This window comes from Salmo salar, unplaced genomic scaffold (genome assembly GCF_905237065.1).
Source record: "Salmo salar unplaced genomic scaffold, Ssal_v3.1, whole genome shotgun sequence".
Classification (NCBI taxonomy): Eukaryota; Metazoa; Chordata; class Actinopteri; order Salmoniformes; family Salmonidae; genus Salmo; species Salmo salar.
The window spans coordinates 92,501-117,262 of NW_025547552.1; the positions used below are offsets into that span (position 1 = coordinate 92,501).

At 50.2% G+C, this 24,762-nt stretch overlaps 1 protein-coding gene across 1 annotated transcript in view; it reads right to left on the reverse strand.

Moving 5' to 3' along the window:
- Positions 1-24,455, reverse strand: part of LOC106596522 (dual specificity protein phosphatase 16) — a 40,053-nt gene extending 15,598 nt beyond the window's left edge. Inside the window, exons 1-3 of the mRNA XM_045711344.1 lie at positions 24,003-24,455; positions 23,659-23,954; positions 2,258-2,396 (exon numbers count right to left, since the gene is read on the reverse strand). Of these exons, the coding sequence (XP_045567300.1) occupies positions 2,258-2,396; positions 23,659-23,946 (427 nt within the window). The 5' untranslated portion in view covers positions 23,947-23,954; positions 24,003-24,455. The remainder of the gene's footprint in view (positions 1-2,257; positions 2,397-23,658; positions 23,955-24,002) is intronic.
- Between the last annotated feature and the right edge of the window lie 307 nt (positions 24,456-24,762).

Consider the following 24,762-nt stretch of genomic DNA (forward strand, 5'->3'; position numbering starts at 1 on the left):
TGTTGTTACAGGGAGAGTTATAACCTCTGGTGTTGTTACAGGGAGAGTTATAACGTCTGGTGTTGTTACAGGGAGAGTTATAACCTCTGGTGTTGTTACGGGGAGAGTTATAACCTCTGGTGTTGTTACAGGGAGAGTTATAACCTCTGGTGTTGTTACAGGGAGAGTTATAACCTCTGGTGTTGTTACGGGGAGAGTTATAACCTCTGGTGTTGTTACAGGGAGAGTTATAACCTCTGGTGTTGTTACAGGGAGAGTTATAACCTCTGGTGTTGTTACGGGGAGAGTTATAACCTCTGGTGTAACGTGATAACGTCTGATGTCTGATTGGCTCTTAATTCGAAGGGAAGTTCCATCCTGATGACATCACGATAGAAACAGGAACCGTATCTGAAACGAAACAACTTCCTAACTGACGTTTGAGACGATGAGACGATGAGACGACGAGACGACAGAAAAACGGACCTAAAATCACCAGCAGCCATGTTCAGGTAGCTGTCCTATCACCAGCAGCCATGTTCAGGTAGCTGTCCTATCACCAGCAGCCATGTTCAGGTAGCTGTCCTATCACCAGCAGCCATGTTCAGTTAGCTGTCCTATCACCAGCAGCCATGTTCAGTTAGCTGTCCTATCACCAGCAGCCATGTTCAGTTAGCTGTCCTATCACCAGCAGCCATGTTCAGGTAGCTGTCCTATCACCAGCAGCCATGTTCAGTTAGCTGTCCTATCACCAGCAGCCATGTTCAGTTAGCTGTCCTATCACCAGCAGCCATGTTCAGTTAGCTGTCCTATCACCAGCAGCCATGTTCAGTTAGCTGTCCTATCACCAGCAGCCATGTTCAGTTAGCTGTCCTATCACCAGCAGCCATGTTCAGTTAGCTGTCCTATCACCAGCAGCCATGTTCAGTTAGCTGTCCTATCACCAGCAGCCATGTTCAGGTAGCTGTCCTATCACCAGCAGCCATGTTCAGGTAGCTGTCCTATCACCAGCAGCCATGTTCAGTTAGCTGTCCTATCACCAGCAGCCATGTTCAGTTAGCTGTCCTATCACCAGCAGCCATGTTCAGTTAGCTGTCCTATCACCAGCAGCCATGTTCAGTTAGCTGTCCTATCACCAGCAGCCATGTTCAGGTAGCTGTCCTATCACCAGCAGCCATGTTCAGTTAGCTGTCCTATCACCAGCAGCCATGTTCAGTAGCTGTCCTATCACCAGCAGCCATGTTCAGGTAGCTGTCCTATCACCAGCAGCCATGTTCAGGTAGCTGTCAAATCACCAGCAGCCATGTTCAGTTAGCTGTCCTATCACCAGCAGCCATGTTCAGTTAGCTGTCCTATCACCAGCAGCCATGTTCAGTTAGCTGTCCTATCACCAGCAGCCATGTTCAGTTAGCTGTCCTATCACCAGCAGCCATGTTCAGGTAGCTGTCCTATCACCAGCAGCCATGTTCAGGTAGCTGTCCTATCACCAGCAGCCATGTTCAGTTAGCTGTCCTATCACCAGCAGCCATGTTCAGTTAGCTGTCAAATCACCAGCAGCCATGTTCAGGTAGCTGTCCTATCACCAGCAGCCATGTTCAGTTAGCTGTCCTATCACCAGCAGCCATGTTCAGTTAGCTGTCCTATCACCAGCAGCCATGTTCAGTTAGCTGTCCTATCACCAGCAGCCATGTTCAGTTAGCTGTCAAATCACCAGCAGCCAGCAAGTGCTGGAGGGGGAGGGAGGAGGGGGAGAGAGGAAGGGGAGAGAGAGAGAGAGAGGCAGTGAGGAGGATGAAGGGCTGGAGGGGGAGGGAGGAGGGGGAGAGAGGAAGGGGAGAGAGAAAGAGAGAGAGAGAGGCAGTGAGGAGGATGAAGGGCTGGAGGGGGAGGGAGGAGGGGGAGAGAGGAAGGGGGAGAGAGAGAGAGGCAGTGAGGAGGATGAAGGGCTGGAGGGGGAGGGAGAAGGGGAGAGAGGAAGGGGAGAGAGAGAGAGAGAGGCAGTGAGGAGGATGAAGGGCTGGAGGGGGAGGGAGGAAGGGGACAGAGGAAGGAGAGAGAGAGGCAGTGAGGAGGATGAAGGGCTGGAGGGGGAGGGAGGAAGGGGACAGAGAGGAAGGAGAGAGAGAGAGAGAGGCAGTGAGGAGGAGGGAGGAGGGGGAGAGAGGAAGGAGAGAGAGAGAAGGGCAGTGAGGAGGATGAAGGGCTGGAGGGGCAGTGAGGAGGATGAAGGGCTGGAGGGGCAGTGAGGAGGATGAAGGGCTGAGTGGGCGTGTCTAACCTGAGAGCAGGTGTACGGAGGGGAAGCTCTTCTCCAGCTTGGCCAATAGGACGGTAAGGAAGGCCTCCGAGGGAAAGGTCAAGGGGTCAGATGAACTCTGGTCATACACCACCACCTCCTGAATGCCCACGAGCTCCAACTAGGAGAGGAAGAGGAGAGGAAGAGGAGAGGAAGAGTTAACAGAAACATTCAGAGAGGAAGAGGAAGAGGAGAGGAGAGGAAGAGGAGAGGAAGAGGAGAGGAAGAGGAGAGGAAGAGTTAACAGAAACATTCAGAGAGGAAGAGGAAGAGGAAGAGTTAACAGAAACATTCAGAGAGGAAGAGGAAGAGTTAACAGAAACATTCAGAGAGGAATAGGAAGAGTTAACAGAAACATTCAGAGAGGAAGAGGAATAGGAAGAGTTAACAGAAACATTCAGAGAGGAAGAGGAAGAGGAAGAGTTAACAGAAACATTCAGAGAGGAAGAGGAAGAGGAAGAGTTAACAGAAACATTCAGAGAGAGGAAGAGGAAGAGTTAACAGAAACATTCAGAGAGGAAGAGGAAGAGTTAACAGAAACATTCAGAGAGGAATAGGAAGAGTTAACAGAAACATTCAGAGAGGAAGAGGAAGAGTTAACAGAAACATTCAGAGAGGAAGAGGAAGAGTTAACAGAAACATTCAGAGAGGAAGAGGAGGAGGAAGAGTTAACAGAAACATTCAGAGAGGAAGAGGAAGAGGAAGAGTTAACAGAAACATTCAGAGAGGAAGAGGAAGAGTTAACAGAAACATTCAGAGAGGAAGAGGAAGAGTTAACAGAAACATTCAGAGAGGAAGAGGAAGAGTTAACAGAAACACTCAGAGAGGAAGAGGAAGAGTTAACAGAAACATTCAGAGAGGAAGAGGAAGAGGAAGAGTTAACAGAAACATTCAGAGAGGAAGAGGAAGAGTTAACAGAAACATTCAGAGAGGAAGAGGAAGAGGAAGAGTTAACAGAAACATTCAGAGAGGAAGAGGAGGAGTTAACAGAAACATTCAGAGAGGAAGAGGAAGAGTTAACAGAAACATTCAGAGAGGAAGAGGAAGAGGAAGAGTTAACAGAAACATTCAGGGAGGAAGGGGAAGAGGAAGAGGAAGAGTTAACAGAAACATTCAGAGAGGAAGAGGAAGAGTTAACAGAAACATTCAGAGAGGAGGAGGAGGAAGAGTTAACAGAAACATTCAGAGAGGAGGAGGAGGAAGGGTTAACAGAAACATTCAGAGAGGAAGAGGAGGAGTTAACAGAATTGTAATCCAAAACAAACAAACAAACACTCAAAATCAACAATCATTGATTATGCATTGATTGTCTTATATGTAGACAACTTTAGACTTGAAGACAATCACAAAGTCAACACTCAGATCACTGGCTGCCCCAGCAACACAATCCCAAAGCACAGCCTGTCGTGCTGTCTGTCTAAAACACACAGCCTGTCATGCTGTCTGTCTAAAACACACAGCCTGTCATGCTGTCTGTCTAAAACACACAGCCTGTCATGCTGTCTGTCTAAAACACACAGCCTGTCATGCTGTCTGTCTAAAACACACAGCCTGTCATGCTGTCTCTCTCCCTCTAAAACACACAGCCTGTCGTGCTGTCTGTCTAAAACACACAGCCTGTCCTGCTGTCTGTCTAAAACACACAGCCTGTCGTGCTGTCTGTCTAAAACACACAGCCTGTCCTGCTGTCTGTCTAAAACACACAGCATGTCATGCTGTCTCTCTCCCTCTAAAACACACAGCCTGTCCTGCTGTCTGTCTAAAACACACAGCCTGTCATGCTGTCTCTCTCCCTCTAAAACACACAGCCTGTCGTGCTGTCTGTCTAAAACACACAGCCTGTCATGCTGTCTCTCTCCCTCTGAAACACACAGCCTGTCGTGCTGTCTGTCTAAAACACACAGCCTGTCATGCTGTCTGTCTAAAACACACAGCCTGTCATGCTGTCTCTCTCCCTCTAAAACACACAGCCTGTCATGCTGTCTGTCTAAAACACACAGCCTGTCATGCTGTCTCTCTCCCTCTAAAACACACAACCTGTCGTGCTGTCTGTCTAAAACACACAGCCTGTCGTGCTGTCTGTCTAAAACACACAGCCTGTCATGCTGTCTCTCTCCCTCTAAAACACACAGCCTGTCCTGCTGTCTGTCTAAAACACACAGCCTGTCATGCTGTCTCTCTCCCTCTAAAACACACAGCCTGTCGTGCTGTCTGTCTAAAACACACAGCCTGTCGTGCTGTCTGTCTAAAACACACAGCCTGTCGTGCTGTCTGTCTAAAACACACAGCCTGTCGTGCTGTCTGTCTAAAACACACAGCCTGTCATGCTGTCTCTCTCCCTCTAAAACACACAGCCTGTCATGCTGTCTGTCTGAACCAGAGAGGAGCTGTCTCTCTCCCTCTGAAACACACAACCTGTCGTGCTGTCTGTCTAAAACACACAGCCTGTCATGCTGTCTGTCTAAAACACACAGCCTGTCATGCTGTCTCTCTCCCTCTAAAACACACAGCCTGTCCTGCTGTCTGTCTAAAACACACAGCCTGTCATGCTGTCTCTCTCCCTCTAAAACACACAGCCTGTCGTGCTGTCTGTCTAAAACACACAGCCTGTCATGCTGTCTCTCTCCCTCTGAAACACACAGCCTGTCGTGCTGTCTGTCTAAAACACACAGCCTGTCATGCTGTCTCTCTCCCTCTAAAACACACAGCCTGTCGTGCTGTCTGTCTAAAACACACAGCCTGTCATGCTGTCTGTCTAAAACACACAGCCTGTCCTGCTGTCTGTCTAAAACACACAGCCTGTCATGCTGTCTGTCTAAAACACACAGCCTGTCCTGCTGTCTGTCTAAAACACACAGCCTGTCGTGCTGTCTGTCTAAAACACACAGCCTGTCGTGCTGTCTGTCTAAAACACACAGCCTGTCATGCTGTCTCTCTCCCTCTGAAACACACAGCCTGTCATGCTGTCTGTCTGAACCAGAGAGGAGCTGTCATGCTGTCTGTCTGAACCAGAGAGGAGCTGTCTCTCTCCCTCTGAAACACACCATCATGAATAAACACAACCTGTATAATACACACACACACACACACACACACACACACACACACACACACACACACACACACACACACACACACACACACACACACACACACACACACACACACACACACACACACACACACACACACACACACACACACTGACAGAGATTGGTTGGAGACGGGCGTACCAGTCAATATGATATGTCGTGTATAACTGGTTGGAGACCAGTCAGTTTGATATGTCGTGTATAACTGGTTGGAGACCAGTCAGTATGATATGTCGTGTATAACTGGTTGGAGACCAGTCAGTATGATATGTCGTGTATAACTTGTTGGGAGATGGGCGTACCAGTCAGTATGATATGTCGTGTATAACTGGTTGGAGACCAGTCAGTATGATATGTCGTGTATAACTGGTTGGAGACGGGTGTACCAGTCAGTATGATATGTCGTGTATAACTGGTTGGAGACCAGTCAGTTTGATATGTCGTGTATAACTGGTTGGAGACCAGTCAGTATGATATGTCGTGTATAACTGGTTGGAGACCAGTCAGTATGATATGTCGTGTATAACTGGTTGGAGACCAGTCAGTATGATATGTCGTGTATAACTGGTTGGAGACCAGTCAGTATGATATGTCGTGTATAACTGGTTGGAGACCAGTCAGGATGATATGTCGTGTATAACTGGTTGGAGACCAGTCAGTATGATATGTCGTGTATAACTGGTTGGAGACCAGTCAGTATGATATGTCGTGTATAACTGGTTGGAGACCAGTCAGTATGATATGTCGTGTATAACTGGTTGGAGACCAGTCAGTATGATATGTCGTGTATAACTGGTTGGAGACCAGTCAGTATGATATGTCGTGTATAACTGGTTGGAGACCAGTCAGTATGATATGTCGTGTATAACTGGTTGGAGACCAGTCAGTATGATATGTCGTGTATAACTGGTTGGAGACCAGTCAGTATGATATGTCGTGGTATAACTGGTTGGAGACCAGTCAGTATGATATGTCGTGTATAACTGGTTGGAGACCAGTCAGTATGATATGTCGTGTATAACTGGTTGGAGACCAGTCAGTATGATATGTCGTGTATAACTGGTTGGAGACCAGTCAGTATGATATGTCGTGTATAACTGGTTGGAGACCAGTCAGTATGATATGTCGTGTATAACTGGTTGGAGGACCAGTCAGTATGATATGTCGTGTATAACTGGTTGCAGACCAGTCAGTATGATATGTCGTGTATAACTGGTTGGGAGATGGGCGTGACCGTGTGGTTTATGGTTCTATGCTCCTATTCTTAGGGTGGAAAGTTCCGCTGCGGTGCCCTTGAACGCACACACACACACACACACACACACACACACACACACACACACACACACACACACCTGACCTAAATAGCTTGTTGATAGCCAGTTTCCACTGCTGTGAATAGATATGATTTGAGTCCTAGTGTAGATGGGATTACATGTCGTCGTTATCCCCCAATCTGCAGGCTGCGATCAGATCACGGAGCCGATTTTACAAATCGGAAAGAAAAATCCGAAAAACAAACCTGTAGTCCAAATGTAACGGCGCGGGCCCGTAACGTGGAAGCACATGACCCGGTTTACGGACAACTCTACGGGCACTCAAGGCATCACAATAAAAATGTTTACATGTTGAATATATTTCACCGAAAAATCGCCAAGTGTGGCAATGATGTTCTTAGGTAACATCAGGATACAACAACAAAAACAACAGAAGTTTTTGGGATGCCTTTTAGACATTTTTTGCTAGTTTATTGAAAATGAAATACAGAAATGTTCTAATTTACATAAGTATTCACACACCCCTGAGTCAATACTTTGTAGAAGCACTTTTGGCGGCGATTACAGCTTTCAGTCGTCTTGGGTATGTCTGTATCAGCTTTGAGTCGTCCTGGGTATGTCTGTATCAGCTTTGAGTCGTCCTGGGTATGTCTGTATCAGCTTTGAGTCTTCCTGGGTATGTCTGTATCAGCTTTGAGTCGTCTTGGGTATGTCTGTATCAGCTTTGAGTCGTCTTGGGTATGTCTGTATCAGCTTTGAGTCGTCTTGGGTATGTCTGTATCAGCTTTGAGTCGTCCTGGGTATGTCTGTATCAGCTTTGAGTCGTCCAGAGTATGTCTCTATCAGCTTTGAGTCGTCCTGGGTATGTCTGTATCAGCTTTGAGTCGTCCTGGGTATGTCTGTATCAGCTTTGAGTCGTCCTGGGTATGTCTGTACCAGCTTTGAGTCGTCGTGGGTATGTCTGTATCAGCTTCGAGTCGTCTTGGGTATGTCTGTATCAGCTTCGAGTCGTCTTGGGTATGTCTGTATCAGCTTTGAGTCGTCGTGGGTATGTCTGTATCAGCTTTGAGTCGTCCTGGGTATGTCTGTATCAGCTTTGAGTCGTCCTGGGTATGTCTGTATCAGCTTTGAGTCGTCCTGGGTATGTCTGTATCAGCTTTGAGTCTTCCTGGGTATGTCTGTATCAGCTTTGAGTCGTCTTGGGTATGTCTGTATCAGCTTTGAGTCGTCTTGGGTATGTCTGTATCAGCTTTGAGTCGTCTTGGGTATGTCTGTATCAGCTTTGAGTCGTCTTGGGTATGTCTGTATCAGCTTTGAGTCGTCCTGGGTATGTCTGTATCAGCTTTGAGTCGTCTTGGGTATGTCTGTATCAGCTTTGAGTCGTCTTGGGTATGTCTGTATCAGCTTTGAGTCGTCTTGGGTATGTCTGTATCAGCTTTGAGTCGTCTTGGGTATGTCTGTATCAGCTTTGAATCGTCCTGGGTATGTCTGTATCAGCTTTGAGTCATCTTGGGTATGTCTGTATCAGCTTTGAGTCGTCGTGGGTATGTCTGTATCAGCTTTGAGTCGTCTTGGGTATGTTTGTATCAGCTTTGAGTCGTCTTGGGTATGTCTGTATCAGCTTTGAGTCGTCCTGGGTATGTCTGTATCAGCTTTGAGTCGTCCTGGGTATGTCTGTATCAGCTATGAGTCGTCCTGGGTATGTCTGTATCAGCTTTGAGTCGTCTTGGGTATGTCTGTATCAGCTTTGAGTCGTCTTGGGTATGTTTGTATCAGCTTTGAGTCGTCTTGGGTATGTCTGTATCAGCTTTGAGTCGTCTTGGGTATGTCTGTATCAGCTTTGAGTCGTCCTGGGTATGTCTGTATCAGCTTTGAGTCGTCCTGGGTATGTCTATCAGCTTTGAGTTGTCTTGGGTATGTCTGTATCAGCTTTGAGTCGTCTTGGGTATGTCTGTATCAGCTTCGAGTCGTCTTGGGTATGTCTGTATCAGCTTTGAGTCGTCTTGGGTATGTCTGTATCAGCTTTGAGTCGTCCTGGGTATGTCTGTATCAGCTTTGAGTCGTCTTGGGTATGTCTGTATCAGCTTTGAGTCGTCGTGGGTATGTCTGGATCAGCTTTGAGTCGTCCTGGGTATGTCTGTATCAGCTTTGCACATCTGGATTTGGTTGATTTTCTTCCATTGTTCTTTGCAGATTTTCTCAAACTCTGTTAAATTAGATAGACGGGGGCGATGAACAGCAATCTGGAGGTGAAGATTAACGTTCCAACAGGACAATGACCCCGAGCATACAGCCGAGCATACAGCCGAGCATACAGCCGAGCATACAGCCGAGCATGCAGCCGAGCATACAGCTACAGCCGAGCATACAGCAGAGCATACAGCCGAGCATACAGCCGAGCATACAGCAGAGCATACAGCCGAGCATACAGCCGAGCATACAGCTACAGCCGAGCATACAGCAGAGCATACAGCCGAGCATACAGCCGAGCATACAGCCGAGCATACAGCTACAGCCGAGCATACAGCAGAGCATACAGCCGAGCATACAGCCGAGCATACAGCCGAGCATACAGCCGAGCATACAGCCGAGCATGCAGCCGAGCATACTGCCGAGCATACAGCTACAGCCGAGGATACAGCCGAGCATGCAGCCGAGCATACTGCCGAGCATACAGCCGAGCATACTGCCGAGCATACACCCGAGCATACAGCCGAGCATGCAGCCGAGCATACAGCAGAGCATGCAGCCGAGCATACAGCCGAGCATACAGCTACAGCCGAGCATACAGCCGAGCATACAGCCGAGCATACAGCCGAGCATACAGCCAAGCATACAGCCGAGCATACAGCCGAGCATACTGCCGAGCATACAGCTACAGCCGAGCATACAGCAGAGCATACAGCTACAGCCGAGCATACAGCAGAGCATACAGCTACAGCCGAGCATACAGCCGAGCATACAGCCGAGCATACAGCCGAGCATACAGCCGAGCATACAGCTACAGCCGAGCATACAGCAGAGCATACAGCCGAGCATACAGCCGAGCATACAGCCGAGCATACAGCCGAGCATACTGCCGAGCATACAGCTACAGCCGAGCATACAGCAGAGCATACTGCCGAGCATACAGCCGAGCATACAGCCGAGCATACAGCCGAGCATACAGCCAAGCATACAGCTACAGCCGAGCATACAGCCGAGCATACAGCCGAGCATACAGCCGAGCATACTGCCGAGCATACAGCTACAGCCGAGCATACAGCAGAGCATACAGCCGAGCATACTGCCGAGCATACAGCTACAGCCGAGCATACAGCAGAGCATACAGCCGAGCATACAGCCGAGCATACAGCCGAGCATACAGCTACAGCCGAGCATACATCCGAGCATACTGCCGAGCATACAGCCGAGCATACAGCCAAGCATACAGCCGAGCATACAGCTACAGCCGAGCATACAGCCGAGCATACAGCCGAGCATACAGCCGAGCATACAGCTACAGCCGAGCATACAGCAGAGCATACAGCCGAGCATACAGCCGAGCATACAGCCGAGCATACAGCTACAGCCGAGCATACATCCGAGCATACTGCCGAGCATACAGCCGAGCATACAGCCAAGCATACAGCCGAGCATACAGCTACAGCCGAGCATACAGCCGAGCATACAGCCGAGCATACAGCCGAGCATACAGCTACAGCCGAGCATACAGCCGAGCATGCAGCCGGAGCATACTGCCGAGCATACAGCCGAGCATACAGCCGAGCATACAGCTACAGCCGAGCATACAGCCGGAGCATACAGCCGAGCATACTGCCGAGCATACAGCCGAGCATACAGCCGAGCATACAGCCGAGCATACAGCAGAGCATACAGCCGAGCATACAGCCGAGCATACAGCCGAGCATACAGCCGAGCATACAGCTACAGCCGAGCATACAGCCGAGCATACAGCAGAGCATACAGCCGAGCATACAGCAGAGCATACAGCTACAGCCGAGCATACAGCAGAGCATACAGCCGAGCATACAGCCGAGCATACAGCCGAGCATACAGCTACAGCCGAGCATACAGCCGAGCATACAGCCGAGCATACAGCCGAGCATACAGCAGAGCATACAGCCGAGCATACTGCCGAGCATGCAGCCGAGCATACAGCCGAGCATACAGCAGAGCATACAGCTACAGCCGAGCATACAGCCGAGCATACAGCCGAGCATACAGCCGAGCATACAGCCGAGCATACAGCCGAGCATACTGCCGAGCATACAGCCGAGCATACAGCCGAGCATACAGCCGAGCATACAGCCGAGCATACAGCAGAGCATACAGCCGAGCATACAGCCGAGCATACAGCAGAGCATACAGCTACAGCCGAGCATACAGCCGAGCATACAGCCGAGCATACAGCCGAGCATACAGCTGAGCATACAGCCGAGCATACTGCCGAGCATACAGCCGAGCATACAGCCGAGCATACAGCCGAGCATACAGCTACAGCCGAGCATACAGCCGAGCATACAGCAGAGCATACAGCTACAGCCGAGCATACAGCCGAGCATACAGCCGAGCATACAGCTGAGCATACAGCCGAGCATACTGCCGAGCATACAGCCGAGCATACAGCCGAGCATACAGCCGAGCATACAGCTACAGCCGAGCATACAGCAGAGCATACAGCCGAGCATACAGCCGAGCATACAGCCGAGCATACAGCCGAGCATACAGCATACAGCCGAGCATACAGCCGAGCATACAACTGGAATGGATTCAGAACCAGAATGTGAAAGTCCTTGAGTGGCCCAGCCAAAGCCCAGACTTGAATCCCATTGAAAATCTGTGGAAAGACTTGAAGATTGCTGTTCACTCCCCATCTAACTTAACAGAGCTTGAGAAAATCCCCCAAATTCCAGATGTGCAAAGCTGATAGAGACATACCCGAGACAATTTAATCCATTTTGAATTGAGTCTGTAACAGAACAACATGTGTAATAACTCACAAGGGGTATGAATACTTTCTGAAGGTAGCGTATGTAGGCTAGAAACGAACAACAGCAAAACAGGAAAAACAAACCATTCAAGTGTTAAAATCCATTCAATAAAAACCCTCATGAAGATCATCCATTAATCATTTATCTCCCCTTTACCTCCTCACCCCCTTCCCCCTCCCTCCTCACCTCCCCCCTTTATCTCCCCCTTCCTCACCTCCCCCCACTCCCCCTTTACCTCCCCCTTCCTCACCTCCCCATTTATCTCCCCCTTTACCTCCTCACCTCCCCCTTTACCCCCTCCCTCCTTCCCCCCCCTCACCCCCCCCCCCTCCTCACCCCCTTCCCCCTCGCTCCTTACCTCCTCCTCCTAGATATATGTGTTAAAATCCATTCAATAAAAACCCTCATGAAGATCATCCATTAATCATTTATCTCCCCCTTTACCTCCTCACCTCCCCCTTTACCCCCTCCCTCCTTCCCCCCTCACCCCCCCTCCCCTCACCCCCTTCCCCTTCCTCCTTACCTCCTCCTCCTAGATATATGTGTTAAAATCCATTCAATAAAAACCTAAAAGATCATCCATTATTATTATCTTTCCTCATCACCCCTTTACCTCCCCTTCCTCACCTATTTATCTCCCCTTTACCTCCTCACCTCCCTTTACCCCCTCCTCCTTCCCCTCACCCCCCCTCACCCCTTTTCCTCCTTACCTCCTCCTCCTAGATATATGTGTTAAAATCCATTCAATAAAAACCCTCATAAAGATCATCCATTATTAATTTTGTTAAAAAGAGCAGGTCTTTATTAAAGAATATTACGAATTGAAGTAAAAATGCTTTTCAAAAGAAGAAGTATTCCATGTTTTGAGTTTTAAATATAGCACCGTGCTTCGGCCGTTTGCCGAGCTCACGCGTTGGGAGGGAATCGCGGCCCGCGCTTGTTTTTCTTCAAACGGTTGCCGAGGAAACGGCAGCGTTCCTGGGTCGCGGCGACACGTCTTACCTGCTGTGTGACTGTAGGAGACGCTTTTCTCGCCCGCCTCGGTGTTAATCCCCAGCTACACTGTTCATTTCATTACTCTCATACAATTTTAACAAATTGATAATATTGTCACCACATCAGACTATTGTTCATTGAATATTGTCTGATGGTTAAATATTTTATTATAAGGCGGTGAATGAGAAGCAGGGAGGGGGGGAGGGGGGAATTACATCCCTTTAAAAACTGATTTTAAGATTCGAACAACAGCGTGTTATATCGACTTAATTAGGGGCGGACATGATTTTAAAAAAAAATGGTACAATGTTTTTACCTAATTTCGTTTTGAGTCAAATCTCTTATTTCTTGCTTTCGTCTCTGATTACTAGTCCCCCAAACCAGGGGTACTAGGACCCTGGGGGTAACCTCCCCCGATGTCTCTGATTCACTTCCTTACAACTTTCGCTTCCTTGCCGAGTTTCACTTCACTCTTTCCCAAATCCCCTCCAACTCACAAGGTAGGCAATACGCTTGACCTCATCTTTAATAGAGACTGTTCTCCTACTAATCTCACTGTAACCCCCCTCCAGGTCTCTGTTCTCCTACTAATCTCACTGTAACCCCCCCTCCAGGTCTCTGTTCTCCTACTAATCTCACTGTAACCCCCCTCCAGGTCTGTTCTCCTACTAATCTCACTGTAACCCCCCCTCCAGGTCTCTGTTCTCCTACTAATCTCACTGTAACCCCCCTCCAGGTCTCTGTTCTCCTACTAATCTCACTGTAACCCCCTCCAGGTCTCTGTTCTCCTACTAATCTCACTGTAACCCCCCTCCAGGTCTGTTCTCCTACTAATCTCACTGTAACCCCCCTCCAGGTCTCTGTTCTCCTACTAATCTCACTGTAACCCCCTCCAGGTCTCTGTTCTCCTACTAATCTCACTGTAACTCCCCTCCAGGTCTCTGTTCTCCTACTAATCTCACTGTAACCCCCCTCCAGGTCTCTGTTCTCCTACTAATCTCACTGTAACCCCCCCTCCAGGTCTCCCTCTCCTACTAATCTCACTGTAACCCCCCTCCAGGTCTCTGTTCTCCTACTAATCTCACTGTAACCCCCCTCCAGGTCTCTGTTCTCCTACTAATCTCACTGTAACCCCCCTCCAGGTCTGTTCTCCTACTAATCTCACTATAACCCCCCTCCAGGTCTCTGTTCTCCTACTAATCTCACTGTAACCCCCCCTCCAGGTCTCTGTTCTCCTACTAATCTCACTGTAACCCCCTCCAGCTCTCTGTTCTCCTACTAATCTCACTGTAACCCCCTCCAGGTCTCTGTTCTCCTACTAATCTCACTGTAACCCCCCTCCAGGTCTCTGTTCTCCTACTAATCTCACTGTAACCCCCCTCCAGGTCTCCCTCTCCTACTAATCTCACTGTAACCCCCCTCCTGGTCTCTGTTCTCCTACTAATCTCACTGTAACCCCCCTCCAGGTCTCTGTTCTCCTACTAATCTCACTGTAACCCCCCTCCAGGTCTCTGTTCTCCTACTAATCTCACTGTAACCCCCCTCTCCAGGTCTCTGTTCTACTACTAATCTCACTGTAACCCCCCTCCAGGTCTCTGTTCTCCTACTAATCTCACTGTAACCCCCCTCCAGGTCTCTGTTCTCCTACTAATCTCACTGTAACCCCCCTCCAGGTCTCTGTTCTCCTACTAATCTCACTGTAACCCCCCTCCAGGTCTCTGTTCTCCTACTAATCTCACTGTAACCCCCTCCAGGTCTCTGTTCTCCTACTAATCTCACTGTAACCCCCCTCCAGGTCTCTGTTCTCCTACTAATCTCACTGTAACCCCCTCCAGGTCTCTGTTCTCCTACTAATCTCACTGTAACCCCCCTCCAGGTCTCTGTTCTCCTACTAATCTCACTGTAACCCCCTCCAGGTCTCTGTTCTCCTACTAATCTCACTGTAACCCCCCCTCCAGGTCTCTGTTCTCCTACTAATCTCACTGTAACCCCCCCTCCAGGTCTCTGTTCTCCTACTAATCTCACTGTAACCCCCCTCCAGGTCTCTGTTCTCCTACTAATCTCACTGTAACCCCCCTCCAGGTCTCTGTTCTCCTACTAATCTCACTGTAACCCCCTCCAGGTCTCTGTTCTCCTACTAATCTCACTGTAACCCCCTCCAGGTCTCTGTTCTCCTACTAATCTCACTGTAACCCCCCTCCAGGTCCTGTTCTCCTACTAATCTCACTGTAACCCCCTCCAGGTCTGTTCTCCTACTAATCTCACTGTAACCCCCCTCCAGGTCTCTGTTCTCCTACTAATCTCACTGTAACCCCCCTCCAGGTCTCTGTTCTCCTACTAATCTCACTGTAACCCCCTCCAGGTCTCTGTTCTCCTACTAATCTCACTGTAACCCCCCTCCAGGTCTCTGTTCTCCTACTAATCTCACTGTAACCCCCCTCCAGGTCTCTGTTCTCCTACTAATCTCACTGTAACCCCCTCCAGGTCTCTGTTCTCCTACTAATCTCACTGTAACCCCCCTCCAGGTCCGTTCTCCTACTAATCTCACTGTAACCCCCCCTCCAGGCTCTGTTCTCCTACTAATCTCACTGTAACCCCCCTCCAGGTCTCTGTTCTCCTACTAATCTCACTGTAACCCCCCCTCCAGGTCTCTGTTCTCCTACTAATCTCACTGTAACCCCCCTCCAGGTCTCTGTTCTCCTACTAATCTCACTGTAACCCCCCTCCAGGTCTCTGTTCTCCTACTAATCTCACTGTAACCCCCCTCCAGGTCTCTGTTCTCCTACTAATCTCACTGTAACCCCCCCTCCAGGTCTCTGTTCTCCTACTAATCTCACTGTAACCCCCTCCAGGTCTCTGTTCTCCTACTAATCTCACTGTAACCCCCCCTCCAGGTCTGTTCTCCTACTAATCTCACTGTAACCCCCCTCCAGGTCTCTGTTCTCCTACTAATCTCACTGTAACCCCCCTCCAGGTCTCTGTTCTCCTACTAATGTCACTGTAACCCCCCCTCCAGGTCTCTGTTCTCCTACTAATCTCACTGTAACCCCCCCTCCAGGTCTCTGTTCTCCTACTAATCTCACTGTAACCCCCCCTCCAGGTCTCTGTTCTCCTACTAATCTCACTGTAACCCCCCCTCCAGGTCTCTGTTCTCCTACTAATCTCACTGTAACCCCCCCTCCAGGTCTCTGTTCTCCTACTAATCTCACTGTAACCCCCCTCCAGATCTCTGTTCTCCTACTAATCTCACTGTAACCCCCCCTCCAGGTCTCTGTTCTCCTACTAATCTCACTGTAACCCCCCTCCAGGTCTCTGTTCTCCTACTAATCTCACTGTAACCCCCCTCCAGGTCTCTGTTCTCCTACTAATCTCACTGTAACCCCCCTCCAGGTCTCTGTTCTCCTACTAATCTCACTGTAACTCCCCTCCAGGTCTCTGTTCTCCTACTAATCTCACTGTAACCCCCCCTCCAGTTCTGTTCTCCTACTAATCTCACTGTAACCCCCCTCCAGGTCTCTGTTCTCCTACTAATCTCACTGTAACCCCCCCTCCAGGTCTCTGTTCTCCTACTAATCTCACTGTAACCCCCCCTCCAGGTCTCTGTTCTCCTACTAATCTCACTGTAACCCCCTCCAGGTCTCTGTTCTCCTACTAATCTCACTGTAACCCCCCTCCAGGTCTGTTCTCCTACTAATCTCACTGTAACCCCCCTCCAGGTCTCTGTTCTCCTACTAATCTCACTGTAACCCCCCTCCAGGTCTCTGTTCTCCTACTAATCTCACTGTAACCCCCCTCCAGGTCTCTGTTCTCCTACTAATCTCACTGTAACCCCCCCTCCAGGTCTGTTCTCCTACTAATCTCACTGTAACCCCCCTCCAGGTCTCTGTTCTCCTACTAATCTCACTGTAACCCCCCCTCCAGGTCTCTGTTCTCCTACTAATCTCACTGTAACCCCCCTCCAGGTCCGTTCTCCTACTAATCTCACTGTAACCCCCCCCTCCAGGTCTGTTCTCCTACTAATCTCACTGTAACCCCCTCCAGGTCTCTGTTCTCCTACTAATCTCACTGTAACCCCCCTCCAGGTCCGTTCTCCTACTAATCTCACTGTAACCCCCCTCCAGGTCTCTGTTCTCCTACTAATCTCACTGTAACCCCCCTCCAGGTCTCTGTTCTCCTACTAATCTCACTGTAACCCCCCCTCCAGGTCTCTGTTCTCCTACTAATCTCACTGTAACCCCCCTCCAGGTCTCTGTTCTCCTACTAATCTCACTGTAACCCCCCCTCCAGGTTCTGTTCTCCTACTAATCTCACTGTAACCCCCCTCCAGGTCTCTGTTCTCCTACTAATCTCACTGTAACCCCCCTCCAGGTCTCTGTTCTCCTACTAATCTCACTGTAACCCCCCTCCAGGTCTCTGTTCTCCTACTAATCTCACTGTAACCCCCCCCTCCAGGTCTCTGTTCTCCTACTAATCTCACTGTAACCCCCCCTCCAGGTCTCTGTTCTCCTACTAATCTCACTGTAACCCCCCCTCCAGGTCTCTGTTCTCCTACTAATCTCACTGTAACCCCACTCCAGGTCTCTGTTCTCCTACTAATCTCACTGTAACCCCCCCTCCAGATCTCTGTTCTCCTACTAATCTCACTGTAACCCCCCCTCCAGGTCTCTGTTCTACTAATCTCACTGTAACCCCCCTCCAGGTCTCTGTTCTCCTACTAATCTCACTGTAACCCCCCTCCAGGTCTCTGTTCTCCTACTAATCTCACTGTAACCCCCCTCCAGGTCTCTGTTCTCCTACTAATCTCACTGTAACCCCCCTCCAGGTCTCTGTTCTCCTACTAATCTCACTGTAACCCCCCTCCAGGTCTCTGTTCTCCTACTAATCTCACTGTAACCCCCCTCCAGGTCTGTTCTCCTACTAATCTCACTGTAACCCCCCTCCAGGTCTCTGTTCTCCTACTAATCTCACTGTAACCCCCCTCCAGATCTGTTCTCCTACTAATCTCACTGTAACCCCCCTCCAGGTCTCTGTTCTCCTACTAATCTCACTGTAACCCCCCTCCAGGTCTCTGATCTCCTACTAATCTCACTGTAACCCCCCTCCAGGTCTCTGTTCTCCTACTAATCTCACTGTAACCCCCTCCAGGTCTCTGTTCTCCTACTAATCTCACTGTAACCCCCCTCCAGGTCTCTGTTCTCCTACTAATCTCACTGTAACCCCCCTCCAGGTCTCTGTTCTCCTACTAATCTCACTGTAACCCCCCCTCCAGGTCTCTGTTCTCCTACTAATCTCACTGTAACCCCCCTCCAGGTCTCTGTTCTCCTACTAATCTCACTGTAACCCCCCTCCAGGTCTGTTCTCCTACTAATCTCACTGTAACCCCCCTCCAGGTCTCTGTTCTCCTACTAATCTCACTGTAACCCCCCTCCAGGTCTGTTCTCCTACTAATCTCACTGTAACCCCCCTCCAGGTCTCTGTTCTCCTACTAATCTCACTGTAACCCCCCTCCAGGTCTCTGTTCTCCTACTAATCTCACTGTAACCCCCCTCCAGGCTCTGTTCTCCTACTAATCTCACTGTAACCCCCTCCAGGTCTCTGTTCTCCTACTAATCTCACTGTAACCCCCCCTCCAGGTCTCTGTTCTCCTACTAATCTCACTGTAACCCCCCCTCCAGGTCTCTGTTCTCCTACTAATCTCACTGTAACCCCCCCTCCAGGTCTCTGTTCTCCTACTAATCTCACTGTAACCCCCCTCCAGGTCTCTGTTCTCCTACTAATCTCACTGTAACCCCCCTCCAGGTCTCTGTTCTCCTACTAATCTCACTGTAACCCCCCTCCAGGTCTCTGTTCTCCTACTAATCTCACTGTAACCCCCCTCCAGGTCTCTGTTCTCCTACTAATCTCACTGTAACCCCCCTCCAGGTCTGTTCTCCTACTAATCTCACTGTAACCCCCTCCAGGTCTCTGTTCTCCTACTAATCTCACTGTAACCCCCCTCCAGGTCTCTGTTCTCCTACTAATCTCACTGTAACCCCCCCTCCAGGTCTCTGTTCTCCTACTAATCTCACTGTAACCCCCCCTCCAGGTCTCTGTTCTCCTACTAATCTCACTGTAACCCCCCTCCAGGTCTCTGTTCTCCTACTAATCTCACTGTAACCCCCTCCAGGTCTGTTCTCCTACTAATCTCACTGTAACCCCCCTCCAGGTCTCTGTCCTCCTACTAATCTCACTGTAACCCCCCCTCCAGGTCTCTGTTCTCCTACTAATCTCACTGTAACCCCCCTCCAGGTCTCTGTTCTCCTACTAATCTCACTGTAACCCCCTCCAGGTCTCTGTTCTCCTACTAATCTCACTGTAACCCCCCTCCAGGTCTCTGTTCTCCTACTAATCTCACTGTAACCCCCCTCCAGGTCTCTGTTCTCCTACTAATCTCACTGTAACCCCCTCCAGGTCTCTGTTCTCCTACTAATCTCACTGTAACACCCCTCCAGGTCTCTGTTCTCCTACTAATCTCACTGTAACCCCCCTCCAGGTCTCTGTTCTCCTACTAATCTCACTGTAACCCCCCTCCAGGTCTCTGTTCTCCTACTAATCTCACTGTAACCCCCTCCAGGTCTGTTCTCCTACTAATCTCACTGTAACCCCCCTCCAGGTCTCTGTTCTCCTACTAATCTCACTGTAACCCCCCCTCCAGGTCTCTGTTCTCCTACTAATCTCACTGTAACCCCCCTCCAGGTCTCTGTTCTCCTACTAATCTCACTGTAACCCCCCCTCCAGGTCTCTGTTCTCCTACTAATCTCACTGTAACCCCCCTCCAGGTCTCTGTTCTCCTACTAATCTCACTGTAACCCCCCTCCAGGTCTCTGTTCTCCTACTAATCTCACTGTAACCCCCCCTCCAGGTCTCGTTCTCCTACTAATCTCACTGTAACCCCCCCTCCAGGTCTCTGTTCTCCTACTAATCTCACTGTAACCCCCCTCCAGGTCTCTGTTCTCCTACTAATCTCACTGTAACCCCCTCCAGGTCTCTGTTCTCCTACTAATCTCACTGTAACCCCCCTCCAGGTCCGTTCTCCTACTAATCTCACTGTAACCCCCCCTCCAGGTCTCTGTTCTCCTACTAATCTCACTGTAACCCCCCTCCAGGTCTCTGTTCTCCTACTAATCTCACTGTAACCCCCCTCCAGGTCTCTGTTCTCCTACTAATCTCACTGTAACCCCCTCCAGGTCTCTGTTCTCCTACTAATCTCACTGTAACCCCCCTCCAGGTCTCTGTTCTCCTACTAATCTCACTGTAACCCCCCTCCAGGTCTCTGTTCTCCTACTAATCTCACTGTAACCCCCCCTCCAGGTCTCTGTTCTCCTACTAATCTCACTGTAACCCCCCTCCAGGTCTCTGTTCTCCTACTAATCTCACTGTAACCCCCCCTCCAGGTCTCTGTTCTCCTACTAATCTCACTGTAACCCCCCTCCAGGTCTCTGTTCTCCTACTAATCTCACTGTAACCCCCCCTCCAGGTCTCTGTTCTCCTACTAATCTCACTGTAACCCCCCTCCAGGTCTCTGTTCTCCTACTAATCTCACTGTAACCCCCCTCCAGGTCTCTGTTCTCCTACTAATCTCACTGTAACCCCCCTCCAGGTCTCTGTTCTCCTACTAATCTCACTGTAACCCCCCTCCAGGTCTCTGTTCTCCTACTAATCTCACTGTAACCCCCCTCCAGGTCTCTGTTCTCCTACTAATCTCACTGTAACCCCCCTCCAGGTCTCTGTTCTCCTACTAATCTCACTGTAACCCCCTCCAGGTCTCTGTTCTCCTACTAATCTCACTGTAACCCCCCTCCAGGTCTCTGTTCTCCTACTAATCTCACTGTAACCCCCCTCCAGGTCTCTGTTCTCCTACTAATCTCACTGTAACCCCCCTCCAGGTCTCTGTTCTCCTACTAATCTCACTGTAACCCCCTCCAGGTCTCTGTTCTCCTACTAATCTCACTGTAACCCCCCTCCAGGTCTCTGTTCTCCTACTAATCTCACTGTAACCCCCCTCCAGGTCTCTGTTCTCCTACTAATCTCACTGTAACCCCCCTCCAGGTCTCTGTTCTCCTACTAATCTCACTGTAACCCCCTCCAGGTCCCTGTTCTCCTACTAATCTCACTGTAACCCCCCCTCCAGGTCTCTGTTCTCCTACTAATCTCACTGTAACCCCCCTCCAGGTCTCTGTTCTCCTACTAATCTCACTGTAACCCCCTCCAGGTCTCTGTTCTCCTACTAATCTCACTGTAACCCCCCTCCAGGTCCCTGTTCTCCTACTAATCTCACTGTAACCCCCCCTCCAGGTCTCTGTTCTCCTACTAATCTCACTGTAACCCCCCCTCCAGGTCTCTGTTCTCCTACTAATCTCACTGTAACCCCCTCCAGGTTCTGTTCTCCTACTAATCTCACTGTAACCCCCTCCAGGTCTCTGTTCTCCTACTAATCTCACTGTAACCCCCTCCAGGTCTCTGTTCTCCTACTAATCTCACTGTAACCCCCCCTCCAGGTCTCTGTTCTCCTACTAATCTCACTGTAACCCCCCTCCAGGTCTCTGTTCTCCTACTAATCTCACTGTAACCCCCCTCCAGGTCTCTGTTCTCCTACTAATCTCACTGTAACCCCCCTCCAGGTCTCTGTTCTCCTACTAATCTCACTGTAACCCCCTCCAGGTCTCTGTTCTCCTACTAATCTACTGTAACCTCCAGGTCTCTGTTCTCCTACTAATCTCACTGTAACCCCCTCCAGGTCTCTGTTCTCCTACTAATCTCACTGTAACCCCCCTCCAGGTCTCTGTTCTCCTACTAATCTCACTGTAACCCCCTCCAGGTCTCTGTTCTCCTACTAATCTCACTGTAACCCCCTCCAGGTCTCTGTTCTCCTACTAATCTCACTGTAACCCCCCTCCAGGTCTCTGTTCTCCTACTAATCTCACTGTAACCCCCCCTCCAGGTCTCTGTTCTCCTACTAATCTCACTGTAACCCCCCTCCAGGTCTCTGTTCTCCTACTAATCTCACTGTAACCCCCCTCCAGGTCTCTGTTCTCCTACTAATCTCACTGTAACCCCCTCCAGGTCTCTGTTCTCCTACTAATCTCACTGTAACCCCCTCCAGGTCTCTGTTCTCCTACTAATCTCACTGTAACCCCCCTCCAGGTCTCTGTTCTCCTACTAATCTCACTGTAACCCCCCTCCAGGTCTCTGTTCTCCTACTAATCTCACTGTAACCCCCCTCCAGGTCTCTGTTCTCCTACTAATCTCACTGTAACCCCCTCCAGGTCTCTGTTCTCCTACTAATCTCACTGTAACCCCCCTCCAGGTCTCTGTTCTCCTACTAATCTCACTGTAACCCCCCTCCAGGTCTCTGTTCTCCTACTAATCTCACTGTAACCCCCTCCAGGTTCTGTTCTCCTACTAATCTCACTGTAACCCCCTCCAGGTCTCTGTTCTCCTACTAATCTCACTGTAACCCCTCCAGGTCTCTGTTCTCCTACTAATCTCACTGTAACCCCCCCCAGGTCTCTGTTCTCCTACTAATCTCACTGTAACCCCCTCCAGGTCCGGTTCTCCTACTAATCTCACTGTAACCCCCTCCAGGTCTCTGTTCTCCTACTAATCTCACTGTAACCCCCCTCCAGGTCCGTTCTCCTACTAATCTCACTGTAACCCCCTCCAGGTCTCTGTTCTCCTACTAATCTCACTGTAACCCCCCTCCAGGTCTCTGTTCTCCTACTAATCTCACTGTAACCCCCCTCCAGGTCTCTGTTCTCCTACTAATCTCACTGTAACCCCCTCCAGGTCTCTGTTCTCCTACTAATCTCACTGTAACCCCCTCCAGGTCTCTGTTCTCCTACTAATCTCACTGTAACCCCCTCCAGGTCTCTGTTCTACTACTAATCTCACTGTAACCCCCCCTCCAGGTCTCTGTAGGTCAGGGGACCAGGTTCGAGGTTAGGTTTAGGGGTTAGAGGTTAGGAGAGGTTGGGTTTAGGGATAGGGATTAGGATTAGGGGTTAGAGGTTAGGTTTTAGAGGTTAGGGGTTAGGGATAGGGTTGAGGTTAGGTTAGGGATAGGGGTAGAGTTGGGGTAGGGGTTAGTAGGGGTTAGGGTGGGGATAGGTGATAGGGTTTGAGGGTGTTAGGGATTAGGGTTGAGGTAGGTTAGGGGTTGGGATAGGTTAGAGGTTAGGGTTAGGAAGGGTTAGAGGTTGGGGAGGGTTAGGGGTTAGGGTTAGGGAAGGGGTTAGGGGTTAGGGTTAGGGATAGGGGTTAGGGTTTGGGGTTAGAGGTTAGAGGTTAGGGATAGGGATAGGGGTTAGAGGTTAGGGATAGGGATAGGGGTTAGAGGTTAGGGTTAGAGGTTAGGGTTAGGTTAGAGGTTAGAGGTTAGGGTTAGGGGTTAGAGGTTAGGGGTTAGGGGTTAGAGGTTAGGGTTTAGGGTTAGGTTTAGGGGTTAGAGGTTAGGGATAGGGGATAGGGATAGGGGTTAGAGGTTAGGGGTTAGGTTAGAGGTTAGGGTTAGGGGTTAGAGGTTAGGGGATAGGGGATAGGGGTTAGAGGTTAGAGGTTAGGGGTTAGGGTTAGGGTTAGGGGTTAGAGGTTAGGGGTTAGGGTTAGGGTTAGGGGTTAGAGGTTAGAGGTTAGGGGTTAGAGGTTAGAGGTTAGGGTTAGGGGTTAGAGGTTAGAGGTTAGGGGTTAGGGGTTAGAGGTTAGGGGTTAGAGGTTAGGGTTTAGGGGTTAGGGGTTAGAGGTTAGGAGTTAGGGTTAGGGGTTAGAGGTTAGGGTTAGGGGTTAGAGGTTAGGGTTAGGGGTTAGAGGTTAGAGGTTAGGGTTTAGGGGTTAGAGGTTAGAGGTTAGGGGTTAGGGGTTAGAGGTTAGAGGTTAGAGGTTAGGGTTAGGGGTTAGGGGTTAGAGGTTAGAGGTTAGGGGTTAGAGGTTAGGGGTTAGGGGTTAGAGGTTAGAGGTTAGGGTTTAGGGTATGTGATATAGGAACTGACCTTCTTCTTGGCCGAGTGCTGCAGCAGTTCGTTGATCTGGACCTTGTCCTGCTGCAGCCGTCTCTTCATCAGCTTAGAGCAGTTCACATTGACCGCCTCCAGGATGTGGGAGGAGTTATATTCTACGAAGGGCCGGCTGTCAATCAACAACACGCTGTCCAGACCCCTCTCCAGCAGGGCGACCAGTCCCTCGGCCCCGATGGGACGCACCGAGCCCTGTCTGGTCCCGGATGCCGGGCCTGATACAGGCCCTGAACCTTTGACTCTAGTCTCAGCTCCGGGGTCCATTCCCAACCCTCCACGTCCAATCCCAATCCTTCTAAACGTAGTCGGACGTCCAACACCCACGTCCAATCCCAATCCCTTCAGTCCCTCCAGGTCCGGCTGCAGTCCCAAAACCAGTCCCTCCAGTCCCAGCTCGGGGTCCAATCCCAACCCCAGGTCCAATCCCAGTCCCTCCAGTCTCAGCTCCAGTACAGGCTCCCACTCCCACGGGAGGTTGCGACATGACAACACCTTCTATATCTTTTCTCACAGCCCCTCCTCCTCCTCTTCCTCCCTCCTCCTCCTCTTCCTCCCTCCTCCCTTTAGGCGGGCGGGTGGCTAGCGGTCCAGCGGCACGACAGCCCGGTCCAAAGCCCTCAGGAGATGAACAGAGCCATTGTGTGGGCTGAGTATGACGGCATCCTGATGGAGCTTGGCAGCACAGCACAGGCCAGAGAGAGAGAGGGAGAGAGGGAGGTAGAGAGAGAGGGAGGGAGGTAGAGAGAGAGAGGAGGAGAGAGAGAGAGAGAGAGAGAGAGAGAGAGAGAGAGAGAGAGAGGAGGAGGGGGGGAGAGAGGGAGAGAGAGAGAGAGAAGAGGAGAGAGAGGGGAGAGAGAGAGAGAGAGAGGGAGAAGAGAGAGAGGGAGGAAGAGAGAGAGAGGAGGAGAGAGAGAGAGAGAGAGAGAGAGAGAGAGAGAGAGAGGGGGGGGAGAGAGAGAGAGAGAGAGGAGAGAGAGAGAGAGAGAGAGAGAGAGGAGGAGAGAGAGAGAGAGAGAGAGAGAGAGAGAGAGGGAGAGAGAGAGAGAGAGAGAGAGAGAGAGGGGGAGGGAGAGAGGGAGA